A 16,027-nucleotide genomic window follows, 5' to 3' on the forward strand; every position below is an offset into this window, starting at 1 on the left:
TAAATCATCAAGTCCCTTCAAAATCATCAATACTCTCATAACCAATCTCTTCACACAATACAGCACACACGTCAGCATTGGACATTTTGATTCCATCAACTATTATGTGACAAAATTTTTGAAACAAAACCACATTTGGCTTTTGTTGGTCAAAAACTTTAAAACAAACGTAGTTTATTAGTTTGAAGTATATAAAAACACATTCAGCTGGATTAAATAATTATAATTTTTTGCAGATATTAACAATTTATTTTTCAGCATTTTTGAAAAAAACTAATTTTGTTGATACTTATTCAACTCAGTGTTCGGTTTGTTGCTAACAATGGTAAAAATAGGAATTTAATTTGACATATATTTTATATAAATCCATGAATGACTCTTGGTTCGAAAATTATACTTGCTGCATAAGATGCCGTGCAGTCCAACATTGGGGCTATAATGTTCAGGCAACTTTTTATGTCCCCATGTAGTGTACTATAAAAATATAACATGATCAAAATGAAAACTACGTCTTGATTTCTGAAAATTTGCCATGATGCAAACGCGGTGCATTTTATTTAACACGAAAGTCATCGCCTACTTGAAAAGCAAATTTTGGTCAAACGAGTATCAAAAATTGATATATTTCTCCGATGGACCCGATCTCATACAAAAATAAATTCACCTTGAGCAACTTGCTGCAACGCAAAACAGATTTCAATGTTGTTGCTGTTGTTGGTTTCCAGTAAATGCTGATAACTCCACGAAATTGAGTCCCCTAAAATTTTGTTTTTATTTGAAGACGTGCACTGAACACGTAACAGTTATTTTGCAGAAATAATAATTAAAAATGATTGAGAAGTTGTAAAATTATTTGTTTAAAATTGTTTATAATTTCAATGAAAATAATTCGGTTGATTATATAACTGCAATATATGTCAATTAAACTTATTTGTATCTATTGTTTAAAAACCGAACACTGAGCTCAAATAAGTATCAACAAAATTAGTTTTCTCTCGTAAAAAATGCTGAAAAAATAAATTGTTAATATCTGCGTAAAAAAATTATAATTCACAAAACCAGCTGAAACGTGTTTTATATATAAATCTAATAAACTATACGTTTGTTTTAAAAGTTTTGACCAACAAAATAATGTGGCCCGTTTCAAAATTTTTGTCACTATATAATCGAAGCCATTATAAAATTGATTAGAAAAATATATATCTTACGTGCACGAACTTTAACGCCTTGTCTCTTTAGCGTTCTTAACTCAAATGATGTTATAAATGCAATTAGCGTGCTTTTGCATTTCAAATACATATGAGCGTTTATCAAATAAAAAGTGTGCGGCAATGCCCAGTGTATCTTTAAAGATACAACCATTATATTCACTCGTATTCAGCAGGAAAAATAAATCAAATGAAATATATGGTTAAAATTCTCTTCGGAAATTTAACCAAAATGATTTAAAAAATTTGCCAAAAAAATTGAGAAAATTCTATAGGCTTTATCCTATAAAATTCATGTTTCAAATTTAGTTTATCTAAAATATACTTTAAATTTTGTAAATATTGACTTACGTTGCACTTGCTGCTTCTCCTTTAATTTTCGTTTTGACGTGTCGCTGCTTTACAAATTCCAACGATGATAAATTTCTGCCGTTAAAGTCCATTATTCTTGAAGCTTTCTTAATAATTTGCGATGCTGTCATCTGAAGTGGTTGCTGATCGCCTGGATTCATTGTTGATGTATCCTCTTTTAATATAACTGAACTTGTTGTTGTTGTTTTGTACGGTGCACTACGCTCTCTCTGCGTTGACTGTGTGTGGGGCATCCTCAATCTCACTTTTCCTGGTAATACTGATGGACGGAATGAAGCTATTCTTCACCTTCACAAACTGTAATCCTCGGAGTCACTCTCCAACGTTCAAGATAATTAGTGTAGAAACTTAAGTTTCTTAAATTTGGCTATCTGTACCGACCGACTTATATATTTATACATATAATCGAGATCTTTAAAATGGGAACTAATCTTAGGATTTGCTTCCCGTTACTAAAGCTTACAAAACTACTAAAAACTGAAGTTTTTTGTGACGCTTAACTTTGCAGTTTGTTGTTACCGACTGCGCCAGTTTTGGTTCTTCGAGCGGAGGAGAGAATAAAAATGCCGAAGATGTTATTTCTGTGACATTATATTTTATTCTCTCTGTTTTTTCAAATTATTTTCTGCTTAAATAACTACTAAAGTGATTACAATTTTTTTAATCGATTTCTTTGTTTTTCTATTTTCTTATTATTGGAGGAAATACAATATTTGTTAAATATAGCCTTATTTCCTATTGAATGCAAACAAACATGATGTGGTTTACAAGTAATGTCTGGGTTTTCCTTAAAGTCAAACATAAGGACCAAAACATGTTTGTATGCATTGTCATTATTTTCTTTTGTTCTTTATCTCTACTTGTTTCTTTTGTTCTAGTAATGTTTACTTGTTTTTCTTTAATCTTTTATTTTGACCAATTTACAATATTTTGTTGTGTGGGGTTTGTTTTGGGTGATAGTGTACATATAACTCGAGTGTCATCCGCTAGTTACCAGTCGAAATACTCGAACAAAACATTATCGAAAATTGAACTCAAAGGATGGATCATTTAAAACGTAGATGCGCCCTACATTTGAAATAGATAGTCTTCAAAAAATATATGCCAAGGAATGTTTTTTCTTAAAAAAAAGTAGGGAATCTCGAAATGGATCACCCATTAGATTGGACAGCGTTATAAGCAATATATAGACACAGGCTCAAGGCCCTTGGATGCAAATACGTAATAGAGAAAAGGGCACAATCGACCTTACGTCGCGGAGCACAATTCTACTCTATTGTATTCCTATAATTTCACTAGCGGTATTGTCTTGCTCTTGCAAAACTCTTGCACGGTGCACGAATTGCAGAATGTTCCTCTTGGTGCAACGGCACAACAACAAACACACGCGGAAAAATATGTACAAGGGCTGTAAAATATGTCAGACCAAAACACATGTTTATTTTCGTGCAATGACACGTAAAACAATAATTGCAACCCTGTGCTAGCTGTCATTTTACTTAAATACACATTTTGACGTTAAATTGTTGAGGAAGGTAAATTTTAAATAGATTTATAATTTCTTTTTAAATTATAAAGATTTGTTCCAGTTTTTTTTGCGAAGAATGAATGCGGAAGGTGCGCCAATTCACAATAGGCATGCGCAATAGTCATTTATATCTATCTATCTATCTATATAAATAAAAATGAATTGTTGTTCGTTAGTCTGATTAAAACTCGAGAACGGCTGGGCCGATTGAGCTGACTTTGGTTTTAAAATGTTTGTCGTAGTCCAGGGTAGGTCTAAAAGGTGAGCAAATAAGGAAAAATTACGAGTAAGATAGAGTAAAACGACAATTCCATTTTCCCATATAAAAGTTGACCACTTACTTGCTGTCAAACATTTGACGGTATTTGTACTCTCAGTTCCACTCGAATTGAAGAACGCATTAAAACAAGACTTTTGAATCGACAACATAATATCAACTTTGCTCATAACATCGTGAATTTAAATTTCAATTTCAAATTTCAAAATATATAAATATAATTAATGTGTTAACATGTTTGATGGTGCCAACCTTACAGTGTTACCAACTCTCAAAAATACTATTATTATAATAACGGGGCATCTCTGCCTGTGCAGACTCCACATTGCTCATTGCTTACTAGATATAGAATACTACATAGTTTGCCACATATGGTAAGCTAGAAGCTGTCTTTTCAGCAGTTTAACAGCGCAGTTTTCATTTGTATGAAAATTTCGAAGAGGCAACATATTCCATTTCCACATATGCCAACGGCATTTTAATTTCGGTAATATGAAAATTAGAAGAGCGAGTTAAGACGGTTGTGTTATATTATAAAAATAAAGTACATTTTCAAAATAACATTTAATATTTAGATTAATATTGTTAATTTATAGAAATATTATGGAAATTGGGTTGTGAAGTCTTAAACTTAATAAACTTATACAAGCATAAATCAAAATATCATTTCTCATTTTAAATTTATTATTTTAATTGGTATATAAAAGTTATGACACAATTATTATATAGTAGTCCAAAAATATAAATTCTTATTTTTCCTAGAAATAGATTTGTAAAAAAAGGATCTTTATCCTTTGTTATTATCTTATTTTTTCCAAAAATACATTTGTAAACAAAAGGATATTTATCCTTTTTTTATGTTCCACACAAAAGATTTAAGGAGTTCAAGAGCTCAAAACGTGCCCTACATCAGCCACCTACCCGACGGCATTTCGCAAATGATAAAATAAATTTTTCAAGAGCTCAAAGCATACGCTACATCATCTCGAACCTACCTACCCTACGCATTTGCGCAAATGATTATATCATGATAGCAAATGCCCACATACAGATTTGGCAATGGCAATAACAGTTAGTATACTATAAATTCTATCCTTCGAGATGCCCTGTAATAAGTGTATCCGACCGTTACATTGTTTTGTACATACATTTCGAGACTTTTTGCTGCGCCCCTACTTTAACATCCTTGGTTTTGTCATCTCATGTTAAAAAAAGAAACATTTAATTGGAGAAATATTGAAATACTGCTAAAAGTGATTTTCTTCTCGCTGCTTACAATGCCGAGGAAAAGAAAACGACCTGACATACATAGGTCGTCGAAGTCGTGTAAATGTGCAACTTCACTTGCGAACTACTTTACGCTCCAACCGCACTAATGACCAGCGAGATGCTGATAATGATAACAGTCGTACAAGTATGGGAGAATTACGTTCAAGAGTAAATAACTATCAAGTGGATAGGGGGAGAATGGAACGAGTTCGTACACATCGATCACAACAGCAGCGAGCACGGGATAACGAATTTAATCGATTCCGCAGACGCAATGCTCCTGTAAACCTCGAACTAGGAGCATTTTCCTACGATCCGGAATTTGATTATAGTGCCGACAAATCTGTGACGATTGGAGAAATGTCAATCATTTGTCAACATTGTAAAGCATTAAAGTACAGTAGTGAACCTGCAGGATTATGTTGTGCTGGTGGCAATGTACAATTGCCTCAATTGGTTCCACCATCTGAACCGTTACACTCATTAGTTAATGGGAAGGAAAGTTAGTCTAAACACTTCTTGGCTAACATCCAAAAATATAATAATAGCTTCCAAATGACATCGTTTGGTGCAACGCATGTAGTAGAAGACGGGTTCATGCCTACTTTCAAGGTAGTATACCATAATTGTTTTAGTGAAATTCTAATTTGTATTTGTATCACAATTAATTTAACCAGTTCTTAAACAATTACAGATACAAGGACAAATTCATCACCTACTGGGGGCAATCAAGATGTGGAAGTTGATACACGTTGTGGTCATAATCCAACCGTCAAGCGAATCATTGTCCAACAACTGCAAACATTTCTTCACGAGAATAATGAATTAGTGAAGATGTTCAAAATGGCACTGGATCGGATGCCATCAGACAGCCATAATATTGTAAAACACCTGCTGGAGAGCATGCAAGGAGGTTTAATTCACCGACAATAGATGAAGTGGCTATTGTCGTTGTTGGAGAGAATTTGCAATCAAGAGATATTGTACTTCATCGCCGGAACAATGAATTGAAACGTGTATATGAAACGCATAGAGCTTATGATGCTTTACAATACCCATTAAATTTCTGGCAGGGAGAAGATGGGTACCATTTTAATATCAAAATGGTTAATCCAACAACAGGTAATTAGATTATACAAAATAAAATATTTTATATGTTCAATATATAAATGTATTTGTTTATCATATGTACTTCCAGGTGCTGATACACACAAAAAAGTCAGTGCCATGAATTATTATGCATACAGACTCATGATCCGTGAAGGTGAAGTAAATCACATTTTGATGTGTCAACGGCTCTTTCATCAGTATGCAGTGGACATGTACGTCAAAATTGAGACTGAAAGATTGACATACATCTGTCTTAACCAACAGCAGCTTCGATCTGAAGAGTACATTCATCTTCGCGATGCAATCAATGCTGACGACAATGTAAATAATGTAGGAAGAATGACAATTTTACCGGCCACTTACATCGGAAGCCCGCGCCACATGCACGAGTACGCTCAAGATGCGATGTCTTATGTTCGAAAGTATGGCCGTCCAGACCTATTTATTACATTCACCTGTAACCCACAATGGATTGAAATAAAAAAGAACTGCTACACAACCAAACACCACTTGATAGGCATGACATCACAGCCAGAGTTTACAAGCAAAAATTAAAATCTTAATGAATTTCATTACAAAACATCGTGTGTATGGCCAAGTACGTTGTTGAATGTACTCTGTTGAGTGGCAAAAGCGTGGTTTGCCACATGCTCATATATTAGTCTGGTTGGTTGACAAAATAAGGCCAGAAGAAATTGATTCCATTATTTCAGCCGAAATTCCTGATGAAACGGTTGACCCAAAATTGCATACGATAGTAACTAAACACATGATACATGGACCTTGCGGAGTTTTCAACAACAGCTCACCCTGTATGATCGACGGCAAGTGCTCCAAACGGTACCCGAGAAACTTGCTTGCTGAAACCATCTCGGGAATCGATGGTTACCCATTGTATCGTCGGCGATCAGTTGAGGACGGTGGACGATCTGTAGATGTCCAGATAAAAGGACAAGATTTTCATGTAGACAATCGTTGGAATGTGCCGTTCTCGCCCATATTGTCCAAAACTTTTGAAGCTCACATCAACGTGGAATTTTGTAACTCTGTGAAATCCATAGAGTATTGCATTTGGCAGTTCATTTAGAAAATGGACAACGAGTGTATTTCAACCCAAACAACGCTGTGGATAGAGCGGCACGTCCACCTGTGACCACATTGACAGGTTTCTTCTCAATTTGTGCAACTGATCAATTCGCTCGCACTTTGCTGTATGCTGATATGCCGCGCTACTACACATGGAACGCATCATCAAAGTCTTTTCAGCGTCGTAAACAAGGTACACCACTTGAAGGATATGAAAATGTATTTGCCACAGATGCTATAGGCCGTATATATACAGTACATCCTAATAACGATGAATGTTATTATCTTAGATTGTTATTGGTGAATGTTCCTGGTCCGACATCTTTTCAACAATTGCGAACAGTTGATGGACATCTGTGTGCGACTTACCGTGAGGCGTGTCAATTATTGCGGTTGCTTGAAAAAGATTCGCATTGGGATGATACGCTCAAGGACTCCGTGATATCTTCATCGCCGCATCAAATTCGCACACTGTTTGCGATTATAATATCGACATGTTTCCCCCTCAAATCCGAATGATTTGTGGATGAAATATAGGGATGACATGTCTGAGGATGTGTTGCATCGCGTGCGTTGTGAAACTTTGAATCCTACATTGGAAATTACGGCAGAGATTTACAATGACACATTGATCATAATAGAAGATATGTGTTTGTTGATGGCAAATAAAGTATTGTCGTGTTTGGGCCTGACAGCACCCAATCGTGCTATGCAAGATGCATTAAACCATGAGTTGCAAAGAGAACTCCAGTACGATACTCAAGCTATGACCGAAGCAGTTCGCACAACTGTTCCGCAATTGAACGAAGAACAAAGGATTGCGTACGATCGTTTAACACAAGCTGTAAACAGTGGGTCTGGGGGGATTTACTTTCTTAAATAGATTCTCCTGGGGGTACTGGGAAAACGTTCCTAATTTCATTGCTATTAGCAAAGATCCGATCGCAAAATGAGTTAGCCCTAGCGTTGGCTTCATCTGGAAGAGCAGCAACTTTATTAGAAGGCGGACGAACTGCACATTCAGCCTTAAAATTACCATTAAACATGCATATCAACGAAACGCCAGTTTGCAACATTGCCAAAAATAGCGCTATGGCGAAGACTTTCCAAGTATGCAAATTGATAATTTGGGACGAATGCACAATGGCCCACAAGAGGTCGCTGGAGGCACTAGATAGAACGTTAAAAGATTTACGTGATAACCAAAACATTTTTGGTGGAGCTATGATACTGATGTCAGGTGATTTTCGTCAGACTCTTCCAGTAATTCCTCGATTGACTGTTGCTGACGAAATAAACGCATGTCTAAAATCATCAAATTTGTGGCGGCACGTAAAGACACTACAATTAACTACTAACATGCGAGTGTTTTTGCAACAAGATCAAACTGCGACTGTGTTTTCGAAGCAGTTGCTGGATATTGGCAATGGTAAGGTTGCAGTTGACAGCTCGACCGGATTAATGACTTTTCCCACAGATTTCTGTCACTTCACTGAATCGAAAAAGGAGCTTATTCAGCGTGTTTTTCCGGACATTAAACAACAATATAATAACCAAGATTGGCTAAGTGAACGGGCAATATTGGCAGCAAAAAACAAAGATGTCGATGATCTCAATGCTACCATTCAGAATTTCCTTCCAGGAGAGTTATTTACGTACAAATCAGTTGAGACGGCCACAAACCAGGATGACGTAGTCAACTATCCTACAGAATTTTTAAATTCACTGGACTTGCCTGGACTACCACCATATAATTTGAAATTAAAAGTAGGGTCAGTTGTCATCATGCTGCGTAATATTAATCAACCTCGACTTTGCAATGGAACGAGATTGAGATGGTTGTGAAGAAACTCATGAATAACATCATCGAAGCTAAAATAATCAAAGGAAAATACAAAGGAGAGGATGTCTTAATCCCACGAATACCTATGATTCCAACGGATTTTCCATTTGATTTTAAGAGGTTGCAATTTCCCGTGCGTCTGGCGTTTGCGATGACCATAAATAAATCGCAAGGCCAATCGTTGCAAGTTTGCGGAATAAACTTAGAGTTTCCCTGTTTCGCACATGGACAATTATACGTTGCGTGTTCGCGTGTCGGAAAACCAACATCCTTATTTATTTACGCACCGCAAAAAAAACTAAAAATATTGTCTACCAGAAAGGACTATATTAATTAACTGTATATGATCATAACTGTGTTGTATTTAATTTAAGCAAAGATTTGTTTATCATGTTCACAGTCCAGAAACGAGCACATCCAAGAAAATTTTAAATTTTTGTATATGAAGTGTATAAATATAAATAAATGACTTAATATGTATATAATATGTGCATTTGGATCCTTAATGTCAACGTTTATTTCCATCAACTTGGCTCCATCTACCTGGGAACCACTTGGCTCGCCAGGACATGATAATATGGTGGAAGTACTAGGCGACTCGGACAAATCTGATTCGATCAGAACATTATCAATGTTGAGCTGCTGGCTGTCTTCAATAACATCAATATCTACCAGAACATTCTTGATGTTGGGCTTTTGGCTGTCTTCAATAACTTGAATGTCCTGTATGCCTTCGGCCGATAAATTTAATTCACAGAATGTCTCCTCAGATGATGAAGATGGCATTGTAAAAACATGTTTTGGTTTAGATAGCAGCTTTTGCTTTAATATATTTTTTTGTACTTTTGCCCTGTTCACGCGTATTATTCGTTCTGCATTCTTACCACACTTGGTACAAAATCTGAAGGTAACAGCGATTATGTTGTAGCATTCGTCGCATCTTAATAATAATTTAATACAATTGTAGAGTGAACAATTCTGAGAAATATGTGTCTAAAGTCAAAGCGATGCCATAAAATGCCTCTGAGCTAGAGAAATTTAAAGACAAAAAATCACGATTGTCGTGTATTTTCAATGGAAAATTTTTACACGCCTTGGTCCAGTCCTTAATGTTAATATTAAGTGCTCAAATTTTTAGGGAATTTTTCATGACGGGATTGAAAAAAATAAATAGTTTAAAGAAAACACCCTAATGTATATGTTTTGAATATAGCTTAGTAAACGAAGGATCCTCTTTTGGAGTGTTTAAAACAGCACCAAACATCAGTAAATCAAGAGAAAATTTCTCATTCTAAAATAGATGCTAAGAAAACTGATATTTCAATCATATCTATAATGTCGCCGGCTGTTCCATCCCATTATTGCATAACCAAAAACAACAAGGTTTATTTTTCAGAGGAATTTTGGAATATTCAAAATCTTTACTATAACATTTGTAAAGTAGTACATGAAAAATTAAAACCTTGGCGGCTTTATTGTGTCAAATTCTGTCTTTAGGAAAAGTTTTAGATAGATAGGAGCACAACGTGTGAAAATAATAAATTTAGTTGAAATTCTTAAATTCAAAATTATCATTACTAGTTCATTTGATGAAATAAAAAAGATTGCTATATAAAACCAAAATACTTAAAAGTAACATTTTTAGCATTGCACTTTGCAAACAAATTAATTAATCATTAGATCAAATAATTTTCAGTCCTTTTAATACTTCTGGTTATAAGAAAATAAGCGAGTTTAGGGTTATATTTCGTGTTATTGTGTGAGCAGCGCTGTAAAATTTGGTTTCACACGCAAACGTGTCGGTATACAAATTTAAGTATATTGTGAAAACTCTATCGAACCTATTTATGTCAAAACTTTATATTGAAATTGAGGATTGGATCTCAGTCGTCGATTTCACTAGGTCGTAATTTAAGTTTATGCTTCAGAATGCATGTGCAACGGATTATAGGCATAGGCCAGCAATTTTAACGTTTGCGAGAGTTGTTTATGCTCGGTTTCACCCGAACACATCAGTTTACATTTAATTCATTAATACAACTTACCTAGTGGTTCCAGAGCGTCCATTAGCCTTTTAAATACACTGATAAGTCGCGTGCAACGAAAACACCAATCATTATAAAACATGACAATATAAGGTGTGAACTTGCTGTTTGGAACAATTTTCTTCTCATAATTCTTGATAGTTATCGAGATTCTGTGATAGAAGCTGATATCATTGTCGGCATTAAACTGTTTTCCAAAAAAATTCTCGAATTGTTCCGAGGAAGTTTTACGGTATAAATCACTCTTAGCTGCAAAAAAATGCGAATCTTCACTGCGTATTCCATGCTGATCATACATTCGCCGTCGGTCTGGGTCATTTAGCAACTCATATGCTTGCTTTATTTTAACGAAAATCTTATTAGCATCTGGGTGTTCATTTTTATCAGGATGCCTGTTAAAAAATGATAGCATTAATTAAAAACTGTATAACCAAGGAAAAAAATAAGTGCTCTTGAAACATTCCAAAATTATCTATAAATAAGGAAAAACGTTATCTTCGGCAGCGCATTTTTGATTACGTAAAAGCGTATACAAATATCTTTGCGTTTTGAATTTGATCGGTCAGTTGTACTTTAGCAATATGTTATGATAATCCAATCTGAAGGTTGTAACTGCCTTGGATAATAATCTACAACAAATTTCAGGAAGGCTTCTTGTCAAACAAACATAAGTGACTTGAGTTTATCGATCAGTTTATATTGGAGATATATCTTACTATATATTAGTTCGATGTCGGTGGTTCCGACAAATCAGCAGTTCGTTGGGGACAAAAAGGCGTGTGCACAATTTCAGATTGCCTGTAAAAACTGAGGGACTAATTCGCGTATATATAGTACATACAGAAGATAAACGGACACGGCTTAATCGACGCAACTAATCAACTTTTTATAACGTTTTTATTAGTTTCACCTGTATAATTGTATGTATGTATGTGTGCTTGTAACTTTTTCCAGTCCGTCTGTAACTTGAGTAAAATTTAATATATCGTGATGAAACGTGCCACGTATGTTTTCTAGTACTCAAGACAGGTCGGTATTGCAGATGGATGTAATCGGACCACAGCCAATGGGTAAAATCAGATAATAACCACGCTCACTCCCCATATAACAGTTGAAAACTGCTAAAAGTGCGATAACCCACTGAATATATGCGCCACAAGCAAGAGGGTCTAAAAAAGGAACAATGGGCTTAGAACCGCCAACCTTTAGATAAAATTCTTTATCTCAGGAATAACCCAGCAATTTCCACCAAATATGTGAAGTTACTCACTTCTTCTTTACTAGCGTAGACACCGCTTACGCGATTACAGCCAAGCTAACAACAGCTCGCCAGTTGTTTCTCCGTTTTCGACGCAGTACCCGCCAGGAGAAGCAGTGGAAGAGGAAGCCTCCAGTCCGTTGGAAAGAAGAGGTGGAGAAGGACCTGGATTCGTTTGGAATCTGCAATTGGCGCCACATAGCAAAACGGAGAGATTACTCATATACTATGAAAATTGGTGAAATCAGACAACAACTACATTTACTTCCCATATAACACAAATTTAAATTCCATCTGATTCTTTGACTGCCACTATATAAATCAAACACTTAAATAATGGTTATGTGTCCAATTTAAGTAATAGATAATATACTTAAAAACTTGGGTTCAATCGTATTCTGTTCATCTCGTCTGAACTTGGCATACCAATCCTTGATGGTTCATTTTTCAGAGGCAGTGTCCGGAAACTCGTCTTAAAGCCAAGTCCAGTTTAGTTCTAATAGCACCATCTATGTGTTTCAATTGAGCTGTTATATAAAGAAATGTGTATTAAAATTATGAGTACTCCGATTTCGCCCATTTTCACAATGTGGCAAAACGGTCTGAAAATAATGTTATACACCAAATATGGCAGGACGTGGCACCGACCCATCGTCCAATTTTTAAATCTTGCAGCCCTTTTGCACCACTTGTACAGTGAAAATTAATTTTTCTGACGTGCTGTAGTGAGTTATCGCACTTTTGGTAGTTGTTAACATAACCGTTATATGAGGTTAAAATATCAATTATCAGATTTGAGAATATTCGAAATTATATTTTTAGGGGATGGAGGGAAATATGTTCAGCATGTTTGGTTAATAAAGCTGTATTAGTTTATTAGATATGTACGTGTACTTTAATTTTTTTAAACAAGCGGATAACAGTCAGATGAATATTTGACGTAACTCGTATCGTTCTAACTAAATAAACCTTTAATTTAATGCAAAAGTAAGTGATTTATTTTTACTAGATCTATTAAATTTCGTTTAGTTTTGGGTGTTACAAACAAACAATATGTGACAAAACTATTATGCTTGGTACAACATCGTTGAATTCAATAAATTTTTGAATTAACAGCCAACCAAGATTAAACAAACCAATGTCTATCCAGATGCCATTACATTACAAGTTTTTTTTTTATTTTAATAGGGATGAGGCGAAAGAATGGTTACCATTCTACAGAAATCGAATGCATATAATGAAGCTTATTTTCCTTTGAAAAGTTTTCATTGCAGACGTTTTTAAGAATCTTAAGTCTTGTTATCAAAGATAATAATTTTTAATAAACTTTTAAATTTTACTTTTTTAATATTCGTCTTTTAGACTATTCTTATTTTTCTATTTTACCATACCCTAAACAGGATATATTAAGTTTGTAACACCCAGAAGGAAACGTCGGAGATCCTATTAAATATACTTGTACATCAATGTTTGTCGGTTCTAGTAGTCCGCCTGTTCTGGTTCTTCAGTTTTTTTTTCAGATTTTTCTCAGCAAAAAGCTGTTCATTTGTTGGAACCGCCGGTCAAAATCAAGTTTTTGTACGATTTTTTTTATTTGTGAAGAGTATTATAACTATGGTGTGACCGAAGATAACATTGTTTCCTTTTTTAAATGACATTCTTGTAAACTTTCGTAAACATTTTTCTAATTTAATAATTTTAAATTGCAACTATTCGCTGTATCATTGTTTTATTATTGGTAGGCTTTGACTTATTTATTATAGAACTACATTATTTCTTCATTATTTTTGAAACCTTTAATCAATGCAAACATTTACTTCAACATTTGCGAAATTTTCATTGGAATAAAACCTTTATGAATTGGAAGTCATTAGCTCATAAAACAGGGCAACCCGTGGTACCATGCTAACTTTGTTAAATAATCTTAGATTAAAGCGTGACGTCCAGCCATAAAGCCATTTCTGATTACCTGACAACGATTCATTATCAACACTTACAGCTTTTAAAACAAAACGAATGGAATTTAGTATATCTTGGGGCCGGGAACCAATCCAGATCCCAAAAATATTAACAACTGATGACATGATATCCAGGGGCAACCTACGCAGAACGTATCACGTCGGAAAAGGACATCAGCCAAAGCAGGAATTGCACTGGAAGAATGTAATGTTCCAACATATTTCGATCTGAAACATGAGACAGACTGTCATACAGCCTAGTTGAGCTCTTTGAGATCGTGTCTCCATTGTTGGCCACACTATTTTTGTAACACTTCCAAAAAATAAGTTTAAGAACAACTACGCATTTCTAATATGGAAATGTAATAATACATACAGTGAACCAAAAAAAACCCTTGTTCAAATAAATGTGTTGACTTTGAAGTGACTTATTACTCTTATGACTCTTAAACGTTTGTATGAAACTTATGTATTTTGCACTTTTTTATAAAACAATTTTATTCTAAATCACTATTGAAGTTACTCATTACAAAAAAAATTAAAATACATATCTCACTTTTGAACTGCAAAAAAAACTTGTATACGTACGCTGGCGACACTTTAAGTGCGAATGGTCAAACTGTATTATTTAGTAAACGAATTTCTTTGGAGCGATTGCAGTTTTAGAAGAAAAAATGGTAAACAAATATATCAAGATTTACAAGCTCTGGTAGTGAAATAATGGAAATACAATATTGTCAAAAAACCACATACTACTTTCCAGTACGGGGATGTTCGAGCAAGCAGCAATATTGCGACAGTGTTGTTTTCTGCAGATACTCAGCTGATACTTATATTGCAACATTTTTGCGTCGAATATGATGCCTTGCTATACTACCGCAGTGATTGAGACTCGAACATCCCCTCTATCTCCGGCCACCCCAGTGTTTAAGCAAACAAAGGGTCGGCTTTAGTATACCGTCCCAGGATTTCGGGAATAAACTGGGTATGGTCGGATAGAGGAGACTCTCCAGGTCACGAATATATATGGTTATAGCCGCAGGAAGCTTCGCAAAAAGGAGTTATACGCGAAAAAAATTTGAAAATTTGATACACCCCGGTGTTGGACCGGCCAGGATTATTTTTTTTTTGAAGCGCGGCCAAAGGCCGCCCACGCAAAAAGGAGTTCAACGCGAAAAAAATTTGATACACCCCGGTGTTTGATCTACCAGGGTTATTTTTTTTGAAGCGCGGCCGAAGGCCTCCCACGCAAAAGGAGTTCTACGCGAAAAGAATTTGATACACTCCGGTGTTTAATCTACCAGGGCTATTTTTTTTTAAGCGCGGCCGAAGACCGCCCACGCAAAAAGGAGTTCTACACGAAAAGAATTTGATACACCCCGGTGTTGGACCGACCAGGGGTAATTTTTTTATAGGTTGTTGATTCTCGTATTTGGGGTATAATCTGTTCACTTTATTACAAATGATGTCGATAAGGTAACACTGATTATTTGACAGTTTGTAATTCCTTTGTTATTCTTAAATAATCATAATACAACAATAATTTAAATGTATATTAAAAGCTATTTTTGCACTATATTATATAAAATAAATGTGTACAAATGAATTAGTGAAGTGTTAGTGGATATAAAAGTGAAAAATATAAGTGCAAAATTAATTTTATATATCGAAAATATGTAATTAAAATATTGCAAATTTTCAACTTTAAACGCGAATATCTCGAAAATAATAAGCTTCCTGCGGCTATAACTATATATATCCTTGATCAGGATAATCTCCTCTATCCGACCATATCCTTTTTATTCTTGAAATCCTGGGACGGTATACGAAATTCTTCCCCAAACAAAGGTAGGCGAGACTCTCCTAAAAAGATTTAGTTCCTCTGTCCCCAAGCCTTCAACGACTTTCTCCGATAAATCGTAATACGATTCTAGCCTTAATTCACTCTCATTATTTTGGGTCAAATGCTTAACCCTTAGAAATTTCGGCCCTGTCAGACGATCAGAAGTTGCCAGGCGTTTTTGAAACTGCGCGTTTTCGTTCCCTCTGAGGTTGGTAGGTTGCCGTAGGCGA

The 16,027-nt window shown here is 35.1% G+C and overlaps 2 protein-coding genes and 1 long non-coding RNA gene across 3 annotated transcripts in view; 1 reads left to right on the plus strand and 2 right to left on the minus strand.

Annotated features, from left to right (window-relative positions):
• Nucleotides 1-16,027, minus strand: part of LOC126764244 (uncharacterized) — a 480,626-nt gene that overhangs the window by 358,102 nt on the left and 106,497 nt on the right. The window lies entirely within an intron of this gene.
• LOC126764044 (dnaJ homolog subfamily C member 16) overlaps nucleotides 1-16,027 on the minus strand; it is a 384,131-nt gene that overhangs the window by 325,851 nt on the left and 42,253 nt on the right. Inside the window, exon 2 of the mRNA XM_050481781.1 lies at nucleotides 10,739-11,130. Within this exon, the coding sequence (XP_050337738.1) occupies nucleotides 10,739-11,130 (392 nt within the window). The remainder of the gene's footprint in view (nucleotides 1-10,738; nucleotides 11,131-16,027) is intronic.
• Nucleotides 5,176-8,129, plus strand: LOC126764358 (uncharacterized). Its single transcript, XR_007667970.1, has 3 exons — nucleotides 5,176-5,776; nucleotides 5,853-6,674; nucleotides 7,464-8,129. It is a non-coding gene; the product is annotated as an uncharacterized LOC126764358 (long non-coding RNA).

The sequence above is a fragment of the Bactrocera neohumeralis genome, unplaced genomic scaffold (genome assembly GCF_024586455.1).
Source record: "Bactrocera neohumeralis isolate Rockhampton unplaced genomic scaffold, APGP_CSIRO_Bneo_wtdbg2-racon-allhic-juicebox.fasta_v2 cluster09, whole genome shotgun sequence".
Taxonomy (NCBI): Eukaryota; Metazoa; Arthropoda; class Insecta; order Diptera; family Tephritidae; genus Bactrocera; species Bactrocera neohumeralis.